Source organism: Cervus canadensis, chromosome 33, assembly GCF_019320065.1.
Source record: "Cervus canadensis isolate Bull #8, Minnesota chromosome 33, ASM1932006v1, whole genome shotgun sequence".
NCBI classification, from domain to species: Eukaryota; Metazoa; Chordata; class Mammalia; order Artiodactyla; family Cervidae; genus Cervus; species Cervus canadensis.
This window is the reverse complement of record NC_057418.1, coordinates 12222497-12240680: the sequence shown is the minus strand read 5'-3', so window position 1 is coordinate 12240680 and position 18184 is coordinate 12222497. Positions and strand designations below refer to the sequence as shown.

Sequence of the window (18184 nt, the reverse complement as noted above, 5' to 3'; positions counted from 1 at the left end):
TATACATGATTTAGAATAAGGGAAAATTACCATAAAGAGGCAATTAAAAGAGTGAGACTCCTTTGAATAATGCTGAACTAATAATAAATTTCTAAATTTGGAGGTGATAAATGATTTTCTTGGAAATTATCAAATATTTTAGAGATAGAAAACCTAGTTTATTCCCAATAACATGGAAGAAAATGAGTTGTGTATCAGAGATGCCCACCCTGTGTCATTGGTGAATTGTCTTCTAAATCTTTAAGGATTATGTAATTCCTAATCTATTTAAAGTATTTTAGAGCAGGAAAAAAGTAAAGCTTGATAGTTGTGCTTACAAAGCCAACTCATATCAATTCCATACCTTTCAGATATAATATTTTTTGTACACTTAGTCATTTTAAGATTGTGATTAAAATTTTATATAAATATTATTTGAAAATGTAATGCACCATAACTAAATGGAATTCATTTTAGGGATCAAAGGGTGGTTTGATGTTAGGAACTCTATTAATAGAACTTTTAATATTAATAAAGCCAAAGAGATAAATAAACTATCTTCTCATTTTCTGCCCCAAAATGCACATAATAAAAGTAATATCTCTCTGTGGTTTTTTAAAATATAAAGCCCCAAACAAAACTATTAGAATAGTAGAACTAGCTAAATAGTTTCTTAACAAAGGTATTGCACAGTACTAGCCAACATTGCCCTTAATGATAAAACAGTGAAGTGGTCTTGTTAAAGTTATAAACCAGACTGTACATGAAAATTGCTGTCCCAGTTAAAATCTCAATTTATTTTGATAAGTATTTTAAAGATTATTTGAAAGATTAAGTAACATGAGAATAGCAAAGAAAATTCTAAACAAGAACAAAAAGCAAAGGCTGGGCTAACCTTACTCCAGGTATTTAAATATTATAAAGCTAAAGTAATTTTAAAAGAAGGTTAAGTAGCTATATCCCAATTTAAAATTGTTTTAAAAAAATAAAGTAGAGATGACAAAAAAAGGATGTTAAAGATCCAGGAATAGTTATGTAGAACTGTGTAACACAGGGGGTCAAAAATAAATACATGTAAGTGTGTGAGTGGCTTTTCCAGTTGCTGGAGAAAAAGATGAAGTGACTAGAGATGAGAAACATTCGTATACTGACAGTGAGAGAATAAGTTTCAGTGACCTTTTGGAAAGGCAGTTGGCGATAGGTAAAACATTTAAAAATATACTGATAGTTTGGTCCAGCAGGTCTCCTTCTAGGAATTTATTCCAAATATTTCTTTAGAGACAGCTTTTGCCTAATTCACAGATTGTGATAGTAATTTAGACTTCTTGGTAATTTAATCTTGATAGACTTCTTTAAACTGTTTTGTCAGGTATTATTTTTGTAAATTTATATGTCATAACTTGTTTCTTTCTCTCCAGTGCTCACACGGGGACACACACGCCTGACTTGGGCCACAGAACGAGTCTCGAAAGGGATGAAACCGGGAGGAGCTGTAGAGGAATAATTGCATTTATTGCCTCTGATTTTTTTAATCTACTCTTTTCAAAACATCTTTCCTGAGGCGGCAGCTTGGCATACAGACTTTTAAAATTTTGTTATGTCTGCTACAGTAGAAGGATAGTATTTCTCCTTGCTCTTCTACCCCATCCCACTCCCCACTTCCACCCTTACATCTTGGGAAGAACTTTGGGTTTGGAATCAAAAGACCTCATTTCTAGTGCCTCTTCTGCTGAACTAGCTCTGAGACTTAAGAGAAGCAGAAGTACCCTTCTAAATTTACTTTCTTTAAAGCCAAATATTTTAACCTGTTTTGTACTTGTCTTTCTACTTAAATTCCTCCTGTTTATTTCTTAACCCACAAACTGGATTTTATCCTACCTCATTCCTATAACCGCTCAAGTAACAAAACATAATTGCAAAACATCGAGTATATTTCCCCTCCTTTTTGGGGGTTCTACTGCTTCTCCTTTTTAGAAATTATCTATCGATTTTCTGATTAAATAATAATATATATTTTTGGAGTAAATACAGTCTCATGTAAATAAATATAGAAATATCTCTTAATCTCAGCACCCAGAAATAAATGATGACATATTCACTACCATTTTTATGTATATGTTATAAGAGAATTGGTTATGCTTATGTGTATACTGCTTTTTGCTTTCATAACATTAATCCTATAAGTGAATTTTAAAGGCTACATATTTTTCTCATATGGCTATTCCATAATTAATTTTATCTATTCTTGTGAGTTTAGGTTGCTTCTCATAGTACCTTATATGTAAATCTGTATGTGCAATGATTGTTTCCTTTAAAGCTTGCTTACGCCTTCCAAAGCCTATCCCACCTTTGGTTTCCCACTTTCTGCTGGTGTTTTCCCTACTTTCTCTTTGATAAGCTCGGTTTCCTTTTGTCACTCTGGGCTTGCTGGCAGTCTCGTTTACTGGTCCCCCAACTTTAGTCATGACCTCCTGTCTGCTTCCTAGGTACGGAGCGTCTCTCAATGTACTCCCTTCTGAACTCTAGCTCTTTGTTCTATTCCCGGGGTATCTCCCACTGAAAATCCCACAGGCACCTGAAACAGATGTAACAGGGATGAACAAAGTACATGTGATCTCCTTTTAGGTCTTCCCTTTATCTGGCTCTTACCTGGTGTATTTTAGGTGCTTTGGGTTATAAGTAGAAGTATCTCAGATGTATAATGATCCCAGAGGGGGTTCCAGGTGGGCACAGTAACCACAACGCAGTGCCTTCATACCCTTGTGCTCCTCCATTCTTAGCTCTCACCCTCCTTTTCCCCACAGTTCTCCTAATGTAAACCTGCCTCTTTATCCTCCTTGCCCTTTTAAATTTACACAGAAGTGACGCCCCTTAGTGGCAGAAACAGGAACTTCCTCCCATGATGATCATAGCAAAAATGACTGTCATCTTTCCTTGTGCAAGTAAACAAATGGTTATTGTTATTGTGATATATTGCTGAACCATCGATTGCAATTCTACTAAATACTTTACTTTTGACTTAGTACCACACCATCTCAGGTACCTTAATCTTCTTTGAATGTGTTGGGAAAAAGAAAATAGACTAAATATGCTCTCTTTGTACAAGAATTTGGATTTTTGAGAAGCGGAGACATGGTTACTTAGTGCTTGTTTTAAGGTTACTTTGTAATGTCTGTATAGCAGATATTAATACACTTTTGGGGATTATAATTTAATTTTGTAACCTAAAAGTCTCTTTTCCCCAATGGCTCAGCAGTAAAGACTCTGCCTTCTAGTGCAGGAAACATGTGTTTGATCCCTGGGCGGGAAGATTCCCCTGGAGAAGGAAATGGCAACCCACTCCAGTATTGTTGCCTGAAAAATCCCATGGACAGAGGAGCCTGGTGGGCTACAGTCCGAAGGGTCCCACACAACTGAGTGAGCGCAGTTTGATGCTTGGAGTAGCCAGTCAAGGAATACTTATCGAATGACTAGAACAGTCCTTAAAAGGCTTCATGCTTTTTTTAAAAGAGGGCAAACAAAAATTGTTGTTTTAAAGAAAAGTAGCATAACCACATTAAATATAATCTGGAAAGTAAAGAGAAATAACCCATACTCGCAATCTCACCTAGCAAACTTGCTGGTAGAATCTTTATATATCTGGTTGTTTTAAAGTTTGTGCTTACATGGTCAAAATTATGGATCATGCCCTTTCCCACTTAGTAAGTCATTTTATGGCTTACCTTAAATGGCTGGGTAATAATCTATTGGTTGCAGAAACTTTTGGACCTATTGTATGCACAGTGTTTATGAAGAAGAACAGATGGTACGTTTGTTTCTAAAAGATATGATTCTTAAGAAAAAAGTTATTCTAATAAAATATAATTGTTTATCACATGAATTTTACTAAGTAGGAGAATGACAACCTATCGTAAGGTCAGTGCCTTTTTATTTTCAAACATTTAAAACTGAAACTTGAAGAGTTGGTCATCAGTTGAGAGTAATATGCCATATGTCAGCTATGTATTTTGGAAAAGTTACAAACAGAGGTTGGATAGTTGCTTATGTGGAGAATTATTGTCATAATTCTTGATATTAACATTGTTTTCTTTTATAGATTATGGAGCTTTGTGGTGCAACAAGACTTGGTTATTTTGGAAGAAGTCAGTTCTATATTGCTTTGAAACTTGTAGCTGTTGCCCAGTCTGGCTTCCCTTTAAGAGTGGAAAGTATAAATACAGGTAACTATGGAATATATTAGTAACTGAAATGAAAGTGAACTTCTAATAAAAAATGAAATAAAGTCAATAGAACTGTGGAGCCTTTCTGATGTTTCAGTGGCATTTGTGACCTTGAGTTAACGTATCGTGATTTTATTCTTGCCATGCATTTTTCACTTGTTACTATTAGAAAAGTATGTCTACCTTAACTTGTTATGGCATTTATGTACTTCACACATATTTTATGGTAATATAAAAACTTAAATGGCAACTTTAATTTACTAAAAATTGCTTAGAATTTAGATGAATAATTTTATCAAGGTAGCTGATGAGTTGTAGTGACTATCTTCATATATGCCTTCCTTATGTTTGCTACTAAGTATAAAACATACTTAGTCTTTTCCTGTTTGGAAAAGCTATGAACATTCCATTTGAAATTTAGAAAGTATTAGTTAACCAAAATTTTGATTGGTAGAGACAGTATTAACATATTGGCAGACTAAAACCCAAATACAAACATCTGCCCACCCTACAAGTGTCACCTAGGATAATTTGGCTTTCTAATATTTGAAGGCTCGTTGATGTCTAAGTAGTTGAAAATTCTTAATTTCTTAAGAATTAAATCCTTAAGAATTTCTTCTTCATTCTTAAATGCAGAGTTCTTTGGTTTTCATAGGGAATGGGGTGGGAAGAGAAAACTTGAGGTTTTCTGTAATGTTAGAATTTTTATAAAATAGTTTTAAGTACCACCTCTGTTTATTAGTCATCCAGAAGTTTTCAATGTGGAGCTCTCGTTTCATTGTTCTAGAATTGAGAGTTTACATTCTTTTTAGGTAATTTTTATTTTCTTTACATAAATGCTGCATAAACATTACTATTTTCCCTCCTTAATGTGGAGATTCTAAAGAGAAATGCAGGTAATCATGGTGCAGGGAAGTACACTTTCTTCTAAAGATGCTGCTGCTGCTGTATTGTTCTAGTCGAAAAATGTGCAGAGACATTCTCAGTCTTTTATCCTTTTCTCTCTTTAAAAGTGAATGTAGAATATTTGCATGTAGGAGTGTCGTAAGCGGGACTAAAGTGGGAGGTATGACTAACGCCTTGTTCTGTGTCCTTGGTAGGTGGGGACAGTAAGATGTTTCCAGGAATTTCTGCATCGAAAATGTCTAGATTAATCTAGTTTCAAACTTAGTGACATATTCTTGTTTTGTTTAGAGCTCTAACATCTTCCTTTAGGGAACCAGTGTGAGTAGAAACAGTCTAGGCTTCAGGGTTAGACTGACCTGGCTGCAGATCCTAACTGTCAGTTACTGTCAGTGACCTTGGCATCTTAAGAGTCTCAGTTTCTTTATGTGTAAAATGGGGGTTTTGTAAAGTTTATATGGTTATGAGATAAATATAAAGTACAAAAAAAAGCCTGACATGCATTGAACATTTCATACAACTTAACCCCTTAGAGTGACAGTTTGATGTTACTACTACCTTCTACATTAGAGTTTCCCTAAACAGTCTAAGGGAGATGATCTGAATTTTGTGGCGATAAACATTTTGTGTCTGTTGTTTCTGTCTTAGTTTTTGCAAACATTCTTTCTAATAGCAAATTCATCTCATTTCAGTTTTTAATGTGTATACCTTATTTTATTTTGAAGTAATAATTTTTTTTGCGGTTAATAGTAAAGGACCTTCCTCTGCCAAGATTTGTTGCTTCAAAGAATGAACAGGAATCTCGTCATGCAACCTCATATTCGTCAGATTCTGAAAATCAAGGGTCTTACTCTGGTGTAATCCCCCCACCACCTGGCAGGGGACAAGTGAAAAAAGGGTCCACAGGCCATGATCCTGTCCAGCCTCGTGCATCTGTAGACCAGCAGGTAATCACGTACACGTTCATGCTATCAACTGATAGACTGTGGGAATGCTTACGCTAAAACATCTATTGACTGCCTGAGTAGTGAAAATGTTACCTTAAAATTTAAATTTTCACATAATGATGTTCTTTCTAGGAACCTGTGTCCCCAGTAGTTTCGCCACAGCAGTCCCCACCAACTTCTCCACACACATGGAGGAAGCACAACCGTCACCCCAGTGGAGGAAATAGTGAGAGGCCTCTTGCAGGACCTGGACCATTCTGGTCTCCCTTTGGTGAAGCACAATCAGGTACTTGGAAATTTTTTTAAAGTAACGTTTATTAAGGGCTATAAATTGAAGGAAACTTGATAGTGTTCCTTTAAGAGTTGCCTCTAAGTCAGCTTTTAATTTATAAGTTCAGTTCAGTCGCTCAGTCGTGTCCGACTCTTTGTAACCCCATGGACTGTAGCACACCAGGCCTCCCTGTCCACCACCAACTCCTGGAGTTTACTCAGACTCATTAAGTGCCTTGCTGCTGCTGCTGCTAAGTCGCTTCAGTTGTGTCCGACTCTATGCGACCCCATAGACGGAAGCCCACCAGGCTCCCCTGTCCCTGGGATTCTCCAGGCAAGAACACTGGAGTGGGTTGCCATTTCCTTCTCCAATGCATGAAAGTGAAAAGTGAAAGGGAAGTTGCTCAGTCATGTCCGACTCTTCACGACCCCATGGACTGCAGCCTTCCAGGCTCCTCCGTCCATGGGATTTTCCAGGCAAGAGTACTGGAGTGGGGTGCCATTGCCTTCTCCAGTTAAGTTCCTTAAATAGAAGCAAAAGCCAACTGTGAAAGTTTCTAAGTAAATTGATTGGTAATTGCATTTACTTATATCTGTGATGCTTAGACAAAAGTTTATAGGTATCAGATTCTCTCTGAAGGGTAAAATGTATAAGAGATATATTATATTGAAGATATATTCCCAGGTATATATATTATATTAGTGAAGGGAAGTATACTTTGTTATAAAAATGATTCTGCTGCTGTATTGCTTATTATAGCAATAAACTGGTTATTATGTCAAATGAGGTATGATTTTAAATTGACAGATAAGATTCCATTTTTGAAATTGTTATTATTTCCTCAGAGTTAGCTTTTTAAAAGAAAACTTGTCCATGTATGTGGTGATTTGTTATCATTAAAAACCTGGTAACTAAAAAAAAAAAAAAAAAAAACCTGGTAACTTTATTTTTTCTTCCAAAAGTGAGTCAGCATGTTTACCCATTCTGTTTTTAGGTTCTTCTGCTGGTGATGCAGTGTGGTCAGGACATTCTCCACCTCCACCTCAAGAAAATTGGGTCAGTTTTGCAGATACTCCACCAACCAGTACTCTTTTAACCATGCATCCTGCTTCTGTCCAGGTGTGACATTTTATTGGTATTGCATTTTTATTTGCTTCATTAAAAGTATTGCTGCTGTCATTGTTTTTATATTTTGCTGTTGCACATTTTATAAATACAAGTTCACTCTTTTATTAAGAAAAAAAGAGCTTTGTGCCTTTTCTTCAAGTCTTTTCATTGGAATGTTTTATTGAAAGTTTTGGCTGATTTTTCTTGCTAATTCCATAGTGAAGTTTTGAAAGGTTTTTGCATCTAGGAATGTATTTGCTTGGCTTTCTTAGCACCCTTTACATAGCTTTCTGTTGCTTACATATTGCTGTCATTCTACACATTTATGTAATCTTTGTGCAAAAATGTTTAATAACCTATATAACAAATATGTGGTTTGCTGATGAGTTTGTTAAGACGTATTTTTAAACATCCACAAAAAGTAAGTTTTACTTTCAAAGATAAGTAACTTAACAATCTTGGTCCATATAGTCATATAGATAGATACTGTACTGAGGAAAAAATGTTTCATTACAGGACCAGACAACAGTACGAACTGTAGCCTCAGCTACAACTGCCAATGAAATTCGTAGGCAATCCAGTAGTTACGACGATCCTTGGAAAATAACAGATGAACAAAGACAGTATTATGTAAATCAATTTAAAACCATTCAGCCTGATCTAAACGGATTTATTCCAGGTGAGTTGTTAAAAACAGAAGTTCTTATAAATGGGATAGGATGGTCTCAGTTTCATAATCTCAAAGACATGGTTTTATTGGTCAGTGATGATAAAGGATAAATTAATTTTCAAATTGTCTAAAAAGTTTATAGTCACTGGAAACCAAAAATATGATATGTACACATGTTAAGGTTACCTTTTTCTCAGTGACAGAAGTCTTAAGACTCTTACCTCACATTTTATTCTTGGAGCTGTAAGTCCAGAATAACACTAAACAACACTGTTTTAATATTTCAGGATCTGCAGCTAAAGAGTTTTTTACAAAATCAAAACTTCCTATTCTTGAACTTTCTCATATTTGGTAAGTATGGTGTATCATTAGTTGGGTAATGTGGGTTGTTTCAAAGGAGTTTACAGCAGGTAGATTTTTGAACTTAAAAGTAAACTATTAGAGTAACCTTTTCAAGAATGTTCTCAAAGAACTCAGTATTGCCTTATAATATCCAGCTTCTCTCTCACTCTTTAGAAGGGAACTAAGTGATTACTCTGCAGTAGTTCTTTAAAGTGTGCTAAAAGTTTTTAAGCTGTATCAGCTGTTTCTTGTTGAAAGAATAATGTGTGGCATAAAAGCTGGTTTGCTCATACATGGTTATGTTTATCCCATTTGGTTTTTAACAGGGTAAATAAGTCCTATACCAAGGCATGATCTCAAGAACATGCTTAGCTCCGATCTAAATTTAGACTGAGACTCAGGATAGCTGGTATGTAGTTGAAATTAGCCATCAGAACACAAATTGCATTCACAAATTACTTTTTAAAAGCAATTATCAGATAAATACATGTTATTTCTACTTTATATCAATGTATTTATTTATACTCTAAATTACTTTGTTAGTAGCATCTTTAGAAGCATAGGATACTATGGTAGGAAAGGTAGATAATGCCTAAAACTGAAAAATCAAGAACTGGCAATATATGCATGCTGTTAACATTTATGTAATTTAAGGTAATAAATTAAAAAATGATTGCTCCTGCAACCAGGAAATGGACACCAGGGTGGGGCTGCTGTTTCAGTGTATCAGGACTTGTAATTCTGTTGGATGCTTTAAAATGCATACATGTAGAAATTTGATGACAATAAAAGCAGTTTTTAAAAATTTCAGTGACATTATTAAGTAACCCAGGGTTTAACTAAATCCTTTTACTAGAAATGCATGTGGGTTAAAGGTCATTTTTTGGTGACTTTATTTATTGGAACTGTTTTTTCAGCATTTTATTTATGAGATTTTAAAGTATACAGAAAAGTGTAAAAAGTTGTGCCTTGAACACCCATATGCCCACTGCCTACAATTAACAGTTTGCTGTATTTGTTTTGGTGGCTCAAACGGTAAAGTGTCTGCCTGCAATGTGGGAGACCCGGGTTCAATCCCTGGGTCAGGAAAATCCCCTGGAGAAAGAAATGGCAACCCAATCCAGTACTCTTGCCTGGAAAATTCCATGGACTGAGGAGCCTGGTAGGCTACAGGCCATGGGGTCACAAAGAGTCAGACAAGACTGAGCAACTTCACTTTCACTTTCATATTTGTTTTGGGCTTCCCAGGTGGTGCTAGTGGTAAAGAACCTGCCTGCCAATGGAGGAGACATAAGAGACCCGGGTTTGATCCCTGGGTTGGGAAGATCCCTTGGAGAAGGGCATAGTAACACAATCCAGTATTCTTGCCTGGAGAATCCCATGGGCGGAGGAGCCTGTGAGGCTACAGTCCGTGGGGTCGCAGAGTGGGACATGACTGAAGCAACTTAGCATGCACATACTTGTTTTACTACATGTCCTTCCATCTGTGGAATTTTTTAAATTGTTAATTGCTATTTTCTGGGAAAGAATTTCTCTTCTTTTTGAAACCTAAAAGGAGCCAAAGCAGAATATGATTATATTAATAATAAGTTTTTATTCTAGGGAACTCTCAGACTTTGATAAAGATGGAGCCTTGACACTGGATGAGTTTTGTGCTGCTTTTCATCTGGTAGTTGCTAGGAAGAATGGCTATGACTTGCCGGAAAAACTCCCTGAAAGCTTAATGCCCAAACTGATTGATCTGGAAGATTCAGCAGGTAAGATCAGGAGCTGAAGAGACCTGACTGCATACTTCCACAAATATAACACTTGATTCCTAAAGCAAAATCAAGATGTGATAACTTAGGTTAAGAGCTTAGACATTTCATCAAAAGTACATAGATTTGCCATCAGAATAGACTGTATGGGTTAAACCTGAAATAATGGTTTCACTTATTTAGTAAACTTGAAATAAAAAGATAAAGAATATATGCCACTATGTATGTCACTGTTTCACTTAACACTCACGAATTGTGAAGATCTGAAGAGCATTTCACAGTGTCTTGTTATTTTGTGGCCCTTAAGTGTATTATAAATTATCTGAAGTGGTTAAAGGAGCCAGTCTCCATTATCAGCATTTTTTCATTTAAGGTGTCTTGATCTGTTGAAGGGAATGCCTGATTTATCATTAGATCTTTGCAGACCAAAAGCATTTCCTTTAAAAAGCCCACTTCTTTTCTTCAGACTCTGAAGAAGTCTGGGAAATTTGTATTTGATTATAGATAATGCTTTTAAAAAATATTTACTGGAATGTTTTTATAAGGCCTCATATTGCCTGGTAGCTTTCTTTAAAAGGAAACAGAAATAGAATACATTTTCCTTGCATTCTGAATGAATAAGAGGAAATTAATGCTAAATTCTTAACAAGTTTAATTAAACCTAAATTACTGTTTTCAAATTTTTTAAATCTAAATTCTCTTTTGTGTGTTAGGTTGGAAGGAATTTTATAGTTGTAAGAAGATAGAACAGAATTTGGCTCTTAAAAGAGCAACTTCTATTTAACTCAGAAATGAAATGATCTGACTTCTTTTTCTAAATTACATGGAAGGAACCATAAACACGTCATTACTTTCCGGAAGAGAACAGGTCTCCTTGGAGTTAAGAACTTGAGTGTGCTTCTGGTTTGTCAGTTCCTCTCTGACCTTGGGCAAGGTCTCACCAGTCACTCTGTTTTTTCATCTGTTTCTCCACCTGAAATGTGAATTTGACCATTCCTATTTTAAGACTTGAATTATATATTGACTCTTTATCTACCAGTAGGTTGATTAAATAATTTACTGTTGGTTTCAGTTCTTTACAAACACTATCCTGTGAGAATCCCAGGATTTTCCTGATCATTTCAGGTAGTTATTTGGTATCAGTTACCCTCTAACTTGAGCTGAAAGCTAAGTGTTTTTGTTAGATAACTTTGCTTTGGTTTACCTAATTAAGAAATAAATAAAAATTACTTCTTTATTTAGCATATTTGTTAGGTAAGCCAAAAGGGAAACAGTTGTGATAGCTACAGACTTGCTGTATCATTGATTTATAAATTGGACCTTGTATGTAGAGATTTTCTATGACTTTAATTTTTAAAAAACTGATAGTGTACTAACAAGAAATAAGTCAGACTTACTCTGTTGTATGTCATTTTCTGGAGACTTCTCTGGTCTTATTAACTGTTGGATTCAGATAGGTGAATGTGGCTTTCAGGTTTTTGTAGTTTAGTCTTTTTTTTCTTTCTTTAATTTAAATAAAGTCTTGTTTTTTGTCATGTTGATCTGATGGAGTTTTAAGACTGATGATTCAAGAAATTCTTTCCTGGGCATTTGTCTCTTTATGTCTGCTGGATTTGTTTGGCAAAGAGACACTCTGGTTTTTTGCCTGCATGTATCTATACACTATTGCTCTAATTATAATTTTAAGGGTGTCAAAGACTCAATTTTTTCCAATTCTAATATTATATGATTTTCCAGTCACATTTATTGTAAATGTTTTGACCACACGATATTAGATTAAAATCTGCTTTGCCTACTTATAAATGATAAATTTGGAGTTCTGTTTGGAGGTGGGAAGAATCATTTAATCTTTCTTCTCCTGCCTATTGTAAGCCTGAGATTTATATGACACAGAGTCCCTTGAAGTATAGAAATTGTTGTGTGACACTGTGTTTCAATCAGTATCTTTAAAAACCATTTTTCTAAAAAAAAAAAACAAACAAACCATTTTTCTTTTTTTTTTTTTCCTAAAAACCATTTTTAAATAGCTGTGTTTTTAGAAGTTCCCAGTTAAAGGAGAAATACCTAAATACTTTCTTTTGGCTGACCTGAGGGGTATCATAAACATCCCTTCCGTGGAGCCCTTGTGACTTCCAGGCATGGGTGGTTTCTGTCTTCTCTGATCTGTCACAGCATATCCTACGTTGCTGTTCATTTCGGCACATATTATGCTGAACCCTGTTCTTTTGTCCCCTTCTTTCTACTACAACATTCTGAGCACCTTAAAAAACTGGAAATGATCATATTCATTGTAGTATTCTCAGGACCTTGCACTTTGCATGCAAGCACTAAGTAGCTCAGTAAATAATTATTGAGTTCAGTTCAGTTGCTCAGTCATATCCGACTCTTTGCGACTCCATGAACTGCAGCATGCCAGGCCTCCCTGTCCATCAACTCCCAGAGTCTACCCAAACCCATGTCCATTGAGTCGGTGATGCCATCCAACCATCTCATCCTCTGTCGTCCCCTTCTTCTCCTGCCCTCAATCTTTCCCAGCATCAGGGTCTTTTCAAATGAGTCAACTCTTCCCATCAGGTGGCCAAAGTATTGGAGTTTCAGCTTCAACATCAGTCCTTCCAATGTACACCCAGGACTGATCTCCTTTAGGATGGACTGGTTGGATCTCCTTGCAGTCCACGGGACTCTCAAGAGTCTTCTCCAACACCAAAGTTCAAAAGCATCAATTCTTCGGGACTCAGCTCTCTTTATAGTCCAACTCTCACATCCGTGCGTGACCACTGGAAGAACCATAGCCTTGACTAGACGGACCTTTTTTGACAAAGTAATGTCTCTGCTTTTTAATATGCTGTCTAGGTTGGTCATAACTTTCCTGCCAAGGAGTAAGCATCTTTTAATTTCATGGCTGCAGTCACCATCTGAAGTGATTTTGGAGCCCAGAAAAATAAAGTCTGACACTGTTTCCACTGTTTCCCCATCTTATTTGCCGTGAAGTGATGGGACTGGATGCCATGATCTTAGTTTTCTGAACGTTGAGCTTTAAGCCAACTTTTTCACTTTCCTCTTTCACTTTCATCACGAGGCTCTTTAGTTCTTCTTCACTTTCTGCCATGAGGGTGGTGTCATCTGCATATCTGAGGTTATTGATATTTCTCCTGGCAATCTTGATTCCAGCTTGTGCTTCCTCCAGCCCAGCGTTTCTCATGATGTACTCTCCATTATTATGCTAAATATGTGCCATTTTTAAAGTAAAATATTTTTTAACATTTCTGGCTTTGAAAATAAAATCATTTGTTGTCATAAGTTTATGATGTTTTGTTGTTATTTTGTTGTTTAGTTGCTAAGTCATATCTGACTCTTTTGCAACCCCATGGACTGGACTCTGCCAGGCTCCTCTGTCCATGGACTTTCTCAGGCAAGGACACTGGAATGGGTTCCCATTTTCTTCTCCAGAGGATCTTCCTGACCCAGGGATTGAACCCCCAAGTCTCCTGCATTGGCAAGCAGATTCTTTACACCACTGAGCCATTAGCTCCACAAGTATTCTGTATTTATAATTTAAATAACTCTTATAGAAAGGTAGATGATAAACAGTGATGACAAGTTACAGTTGCTTGAAGTAGTTTTCTCTAGGTGTGCAAACATAGGTGGGATAAATATGTATTTTATCCAAAGTCATTTGAACAGATTTATAGGATTACATATCAGATGGCTTCTCTTGTGGCTCAGATGGTAAAGAATCTGCCTGCAATCGGGAGACCTGGGTTCAGTCCCTAGGTTGGAAAGATCCCCTGGAGGAGGGCATGGCAACCCACTCCAGTATTCTTGCCCGGAGAATTCCATGGACAGAGGAGCCTGGTGGGATACAGTCCATGGGGTCAGAAAGAGTCGGACATGACTGAGCGACTAAGCACAAATATCAGATAAACCAGAAAAACTCTAAGGCTCATAGGTAGAAGTACTTGTGTGGACCTGAATTAAAATATTTAACACTGACCATCTCTGAATTTGGCAATGCAGTTCTCATTGTTAAGTTGCTAAGTCACGTCTGACCCTGTGACCCCATGGATTGCAGCTCACTAGGCTCATCTGTCCTTCACTATCTCCCACAGTTGGCTCAAACTCCTGTCCATTGAATCAGTGATGCTGTCTAACCCTCTCATCCTCTGCCGCCCCCCACTTCTCCTACCCTCAATCTTTCCCGGCATCAGTCATTTCCAATGAGTTGGCTCTTCGCACCAGGTGCCTGAAAGTATTGGAGCTTCAACTTCAGCATCAGTCCTTCCAGTGAATATTCAGTGCTGTGCAGTAGGTTCTTATTAGTAACCTATTTTATATATATAGTAGCATATATGTGTTGATTCCCCGTCTCCCAATTTATGCACCCCACTTGAAAGAAAGATTAAGGTTGTGTGCTAGCCTACCACAACTGTACCTTAAAGAAAAAAGAAAGCATGTTGAGTTGTTATTTATCTTAAAACTCCATGTCAAAAAAAAAAAAACCAAACCCTCCATGTCTTAAACTCAGTTTCCAAAGAATCATCTTTTTAGCACAATTGCTATTTTATGTATATTTTATGTGATCATTTGGTCAGTCTCTTAAACTAGCTTAGAGGTGTCCCGGCAGGTGACAGATCCCAGGCAGATCTGTCTTGTTCATTATATTTAAGTATCTCACAGGGTGCAAATTGAGTACATAAGTAGCCGTTTATGTTTTTGAAATGTCTAAATGACTGAACCACTTGTTTTTTAAAACTGTTTCCTGTCTTCACACCACACAGCTCACATGAGCACCTTGGTAGGATCTGGTTGAGATACTCAAAGATGGAAAGGAATTTGTTCACTATTCTGTGTCCTTTCCATAATCACTTCTTTAAGCAGTAAATTTGAGTGTGTTTCATTATTGTTAATATAATACATAGCATAGGCCCCCAAGCTCCTAGTGGTATTTAACATGAATGTTTTTAAAGCCAGAGACTTTTTATTTATGAGTAATTTGCCAAAAAGCCATACTTGAGACTAGGTTGATTAATGTTAGGTTCTTTCACCAGAAAATTTAACATATAAAAGCCCACAGAAACTGGGTGAAAATCTCCCTAATAAACCTAGAGAAAGTTACCGTTAAAAAAAAAAAAAAAAGCCCACAGAAATAACATGTGCAGCTGTTTTTACACAAGTGCAATCACACTATACATCTGTGAATTTTTTTCTAATAATGTTGGACATCTCTGCCCTTATTACATATAGAGTTGTCACATTCTTTGTCATACATATGAATGTTCCTTAATTCAGCCAGCTTCATATTGATGGAATTTTCAGATAATTTCCTGGCTTTATCTTTAAAATGGTGCTAGGGGAAAAAAAAAACACCACATTTTTGTTTTGTACAAAGAAAGTTGAATCTTTGTTTTGGAAAATTTGCTCTCCAGGTGCCTTTAGTTGCAGAGATAAAGATAATAAAAATAGGCACAATATTCACCATTACCACTACGTCTAAGGAATTAGTTCTTAAGCACACCCCACCCCCATATCTGTATACATTCTTAATGGCATCATTTCTTTTCAGAATGTGGGGTATTGGAACTGATGGATCAGAACAACTGCAAATACTGGCAAAGGGGCACCACTTAATGAGATTGGAAAAAATACTTAGCCTCCTCAGATTCCTGGCAGAAATTGACAAACACTTTTCTGTTTGTCACAGAAAAGTGACAAACAAGGCTAGCTCATACTTAAAAGAGAAAATCTCTGCAAGAGTGACACTAGGGGCTTTACAAGATTACGGTTTAAATACAGTAGATTTAATGAGAGTCTTGGGAATATTTAATGATACCCTTAATTATTCTTGCAGAAATGAGATTTTATCTTGGTGATTGTGTTGTGAAAGTCAGAATGGAGTGAAGGATGTTTGTCTTGCTCTGTTAGGATGAGAGCTCCATGGAAATAAATGGGAGCCTCATCCTCTTGCACAGTACCATGTCTTTGTTTGCTGTGTTTATTTACAGGCCCTCAGTAACGATGCACACTACTGGATTCTTGCTTTATTAATTGTGCCACCAAATTTCACCCCATATTTTTAATCTCTTATTCTTGATACTCATTTTCTATGTTAGTCTTAAAGATAAAGCCCCAGTTTCTAGTTGTTTTTTTCTGTTTATGAAACTTGAGTCCTTATTTTAATTGGATTAGCTTTAAATGGGCTTTTCCCATTTTTAGGTATCCTTAGATAATGGAAACCTCCTGTGTATCTGTAGGTAGTTTTCTTTGAAGTATAATAGGTGAGTCAAAACAGTATTTGCTATAAAATATTGATAAATACTGCAAAAAAAAAAAAAAAGAGAAAGACAAGTGCAATTTAATTAATATTTAGGGTAAATGTTTTATTCTTTTCAAACCTTGTTGGGCATGTTTTTACTTCAATTTTAGAAAAATAATCTTTGGTTTTAATTCAAAATTGAGTCCTTCTTAAGATCTGCTTACTGAGTAGGTTTTCATTTGTGGAGTATCAGGGAGAAGTGGAATTAGTTTTTGAACTAGAGCTAAGTTTTTTGATCCATGTAATGTCATTCAAGGCAAAACATATCTTAAACTGAGTCCTTAATTTCTTTCTGCATATGCATTTCTTGCCTCTGTCATTTAAAAATATGAATGAAAAAAGTACTCTTTAATAGGATTTGTTTTTGAAAACGCAAAATTTATTGAAACCTGCTTTTTTAAATTAAAATTTTTTTTCTTGTAAAGATAATATTTACACCTCAAATAAATAAAAGATATAGTTACTTTTGCTTAGATGAAGCTGTTAAATGAGCTTAGAACCTTGAACCTTCATGACTGAATTCTTGGATTTGTTTTGCTACTTGAAAGGAAAATAAGTTTTAAACCATAAGATTTCAGATAGTGTATTATGTTTCTAAAAGATTAATAATAGCTGGCAGTCATTTTTTAAATAATTTTTTAGTATGTTGAGTATAATACTAGGAAAATAAGATAAATTTGGGTTAGGTACGTTATAAACCTGGAATAAAACCGAAGCTCTTCATGAAAGAGCTTGTTCAGGAGGTACACTGAACTGAATTGAATCTGGGGAACTTTTCAGAGTCTATGAAGGCTCGAAGGATGAAAACTACTGACTGTTTATTTGCTAGTGCTATCCTGAAAATCAGGCTTGTGTGTTAAATGTTATTATTACTAACTTTTCAGTGTAGGTTGACAGTACATCAGTATGCTCATACTGGGTTGTGTCTTCCAGACAAACTTTTTATACATGGAAATACTTTCTGCATAAAAGCCCTTCTGGGGTTGACTTTAACAAATGATTTAGGCTCATGCTCTTCTTTTTCAGCCCTGATGCTCTGATGATGTCAGGGGCAGAGCAGAAGCCTCAGGAGGGAGGCAGGGTTGACACAGTGTTCCAGCAGGAGGCTAGGCTGGAACACTGCATCAGGTAAGAGAGAAGCCACACCCCTGCCTCCATGAGGATGCAGTCTTAAGGACTTAACCCTTGTGGCTGGGCGTGAAGCCCTTTGTTGGGGTGTTTGTAAGGAGTGGCTTGAAGGAGACGCAGTTAATTTACACGCTTAATGCCCCCCCTCCAACTCATGACTGGCAGTTTCTAGAACATAGGTAATTTGCTCTTTTTCTACTGCCATTTGTTCTATGTATGAAATTAAGAAAGAACCATGGGTAATTTTGCTAATTTATTCCAGAGATAATTTTTGAATTTTCAAGGACAGTGATTTTTTTCAAAGCTTTTTGTCTTCAGACCCCTTTATATTCTTAAAAAAATTTGTGGACCCTCAAAACTTTGTTTTTATAGATTAGATCTATCAATAGTAACTTTATTAGGAAATAAGTGATACACTTAAAAAAACACTTCTTTATTTTGAAATAAAAATAGACCCCTTATATATTAGTATAGATATTTTTAGGAAAATAACTGTATTGCAAAAAGGGTGGCATTGTTTTACAATTTTGAAAATCTCTTTAATATT

At 36.0% G+C, this 18184-nt stretch overlaps 1 protein-coding gene across 5 annotated transcripts in view; it reads left to right on the top strand.

Moving 5' to 3' along the window:
- REPS1 (RALBP1 associated Eps domain containing 1) overlaps positions 1–18184 on the top strand; it is an 87976-nt gene that overhangs the window by 34831 nt on the left and 34961 nt on the right. For 4 of the 5 annotated variants that reach the window (XM_043457001.1, XM_043457000.1, XM_043457005.1 and 1 more), the window contains exons 2-8: positions 4076–4199; positions 5853–6049; positions 6182–6335; positions 7315–7439; positions 7944–8106; positions 8385–8448; positions 10042–10196. In XM_043457001.1, the coding sequence (XP_043312936.1) occupies positions 4076–4199; positions 5853–6049; positions 6182–6335; positions 7315–7439; positions 7944–8106; positions 8385–8448; positions 10042–10196 (982 nt within the window). The remainder of the gene's footprint in view (positions 1–4075; positions 4200–5852; positions 6050–6181; positions 6336–7314; positions 7440–7943; positions 8107–8384; positions 8449–10041; positions 10197–18184) is intronic. The other variant, XM_043457003.1, reaches the window with a different exon arrangement.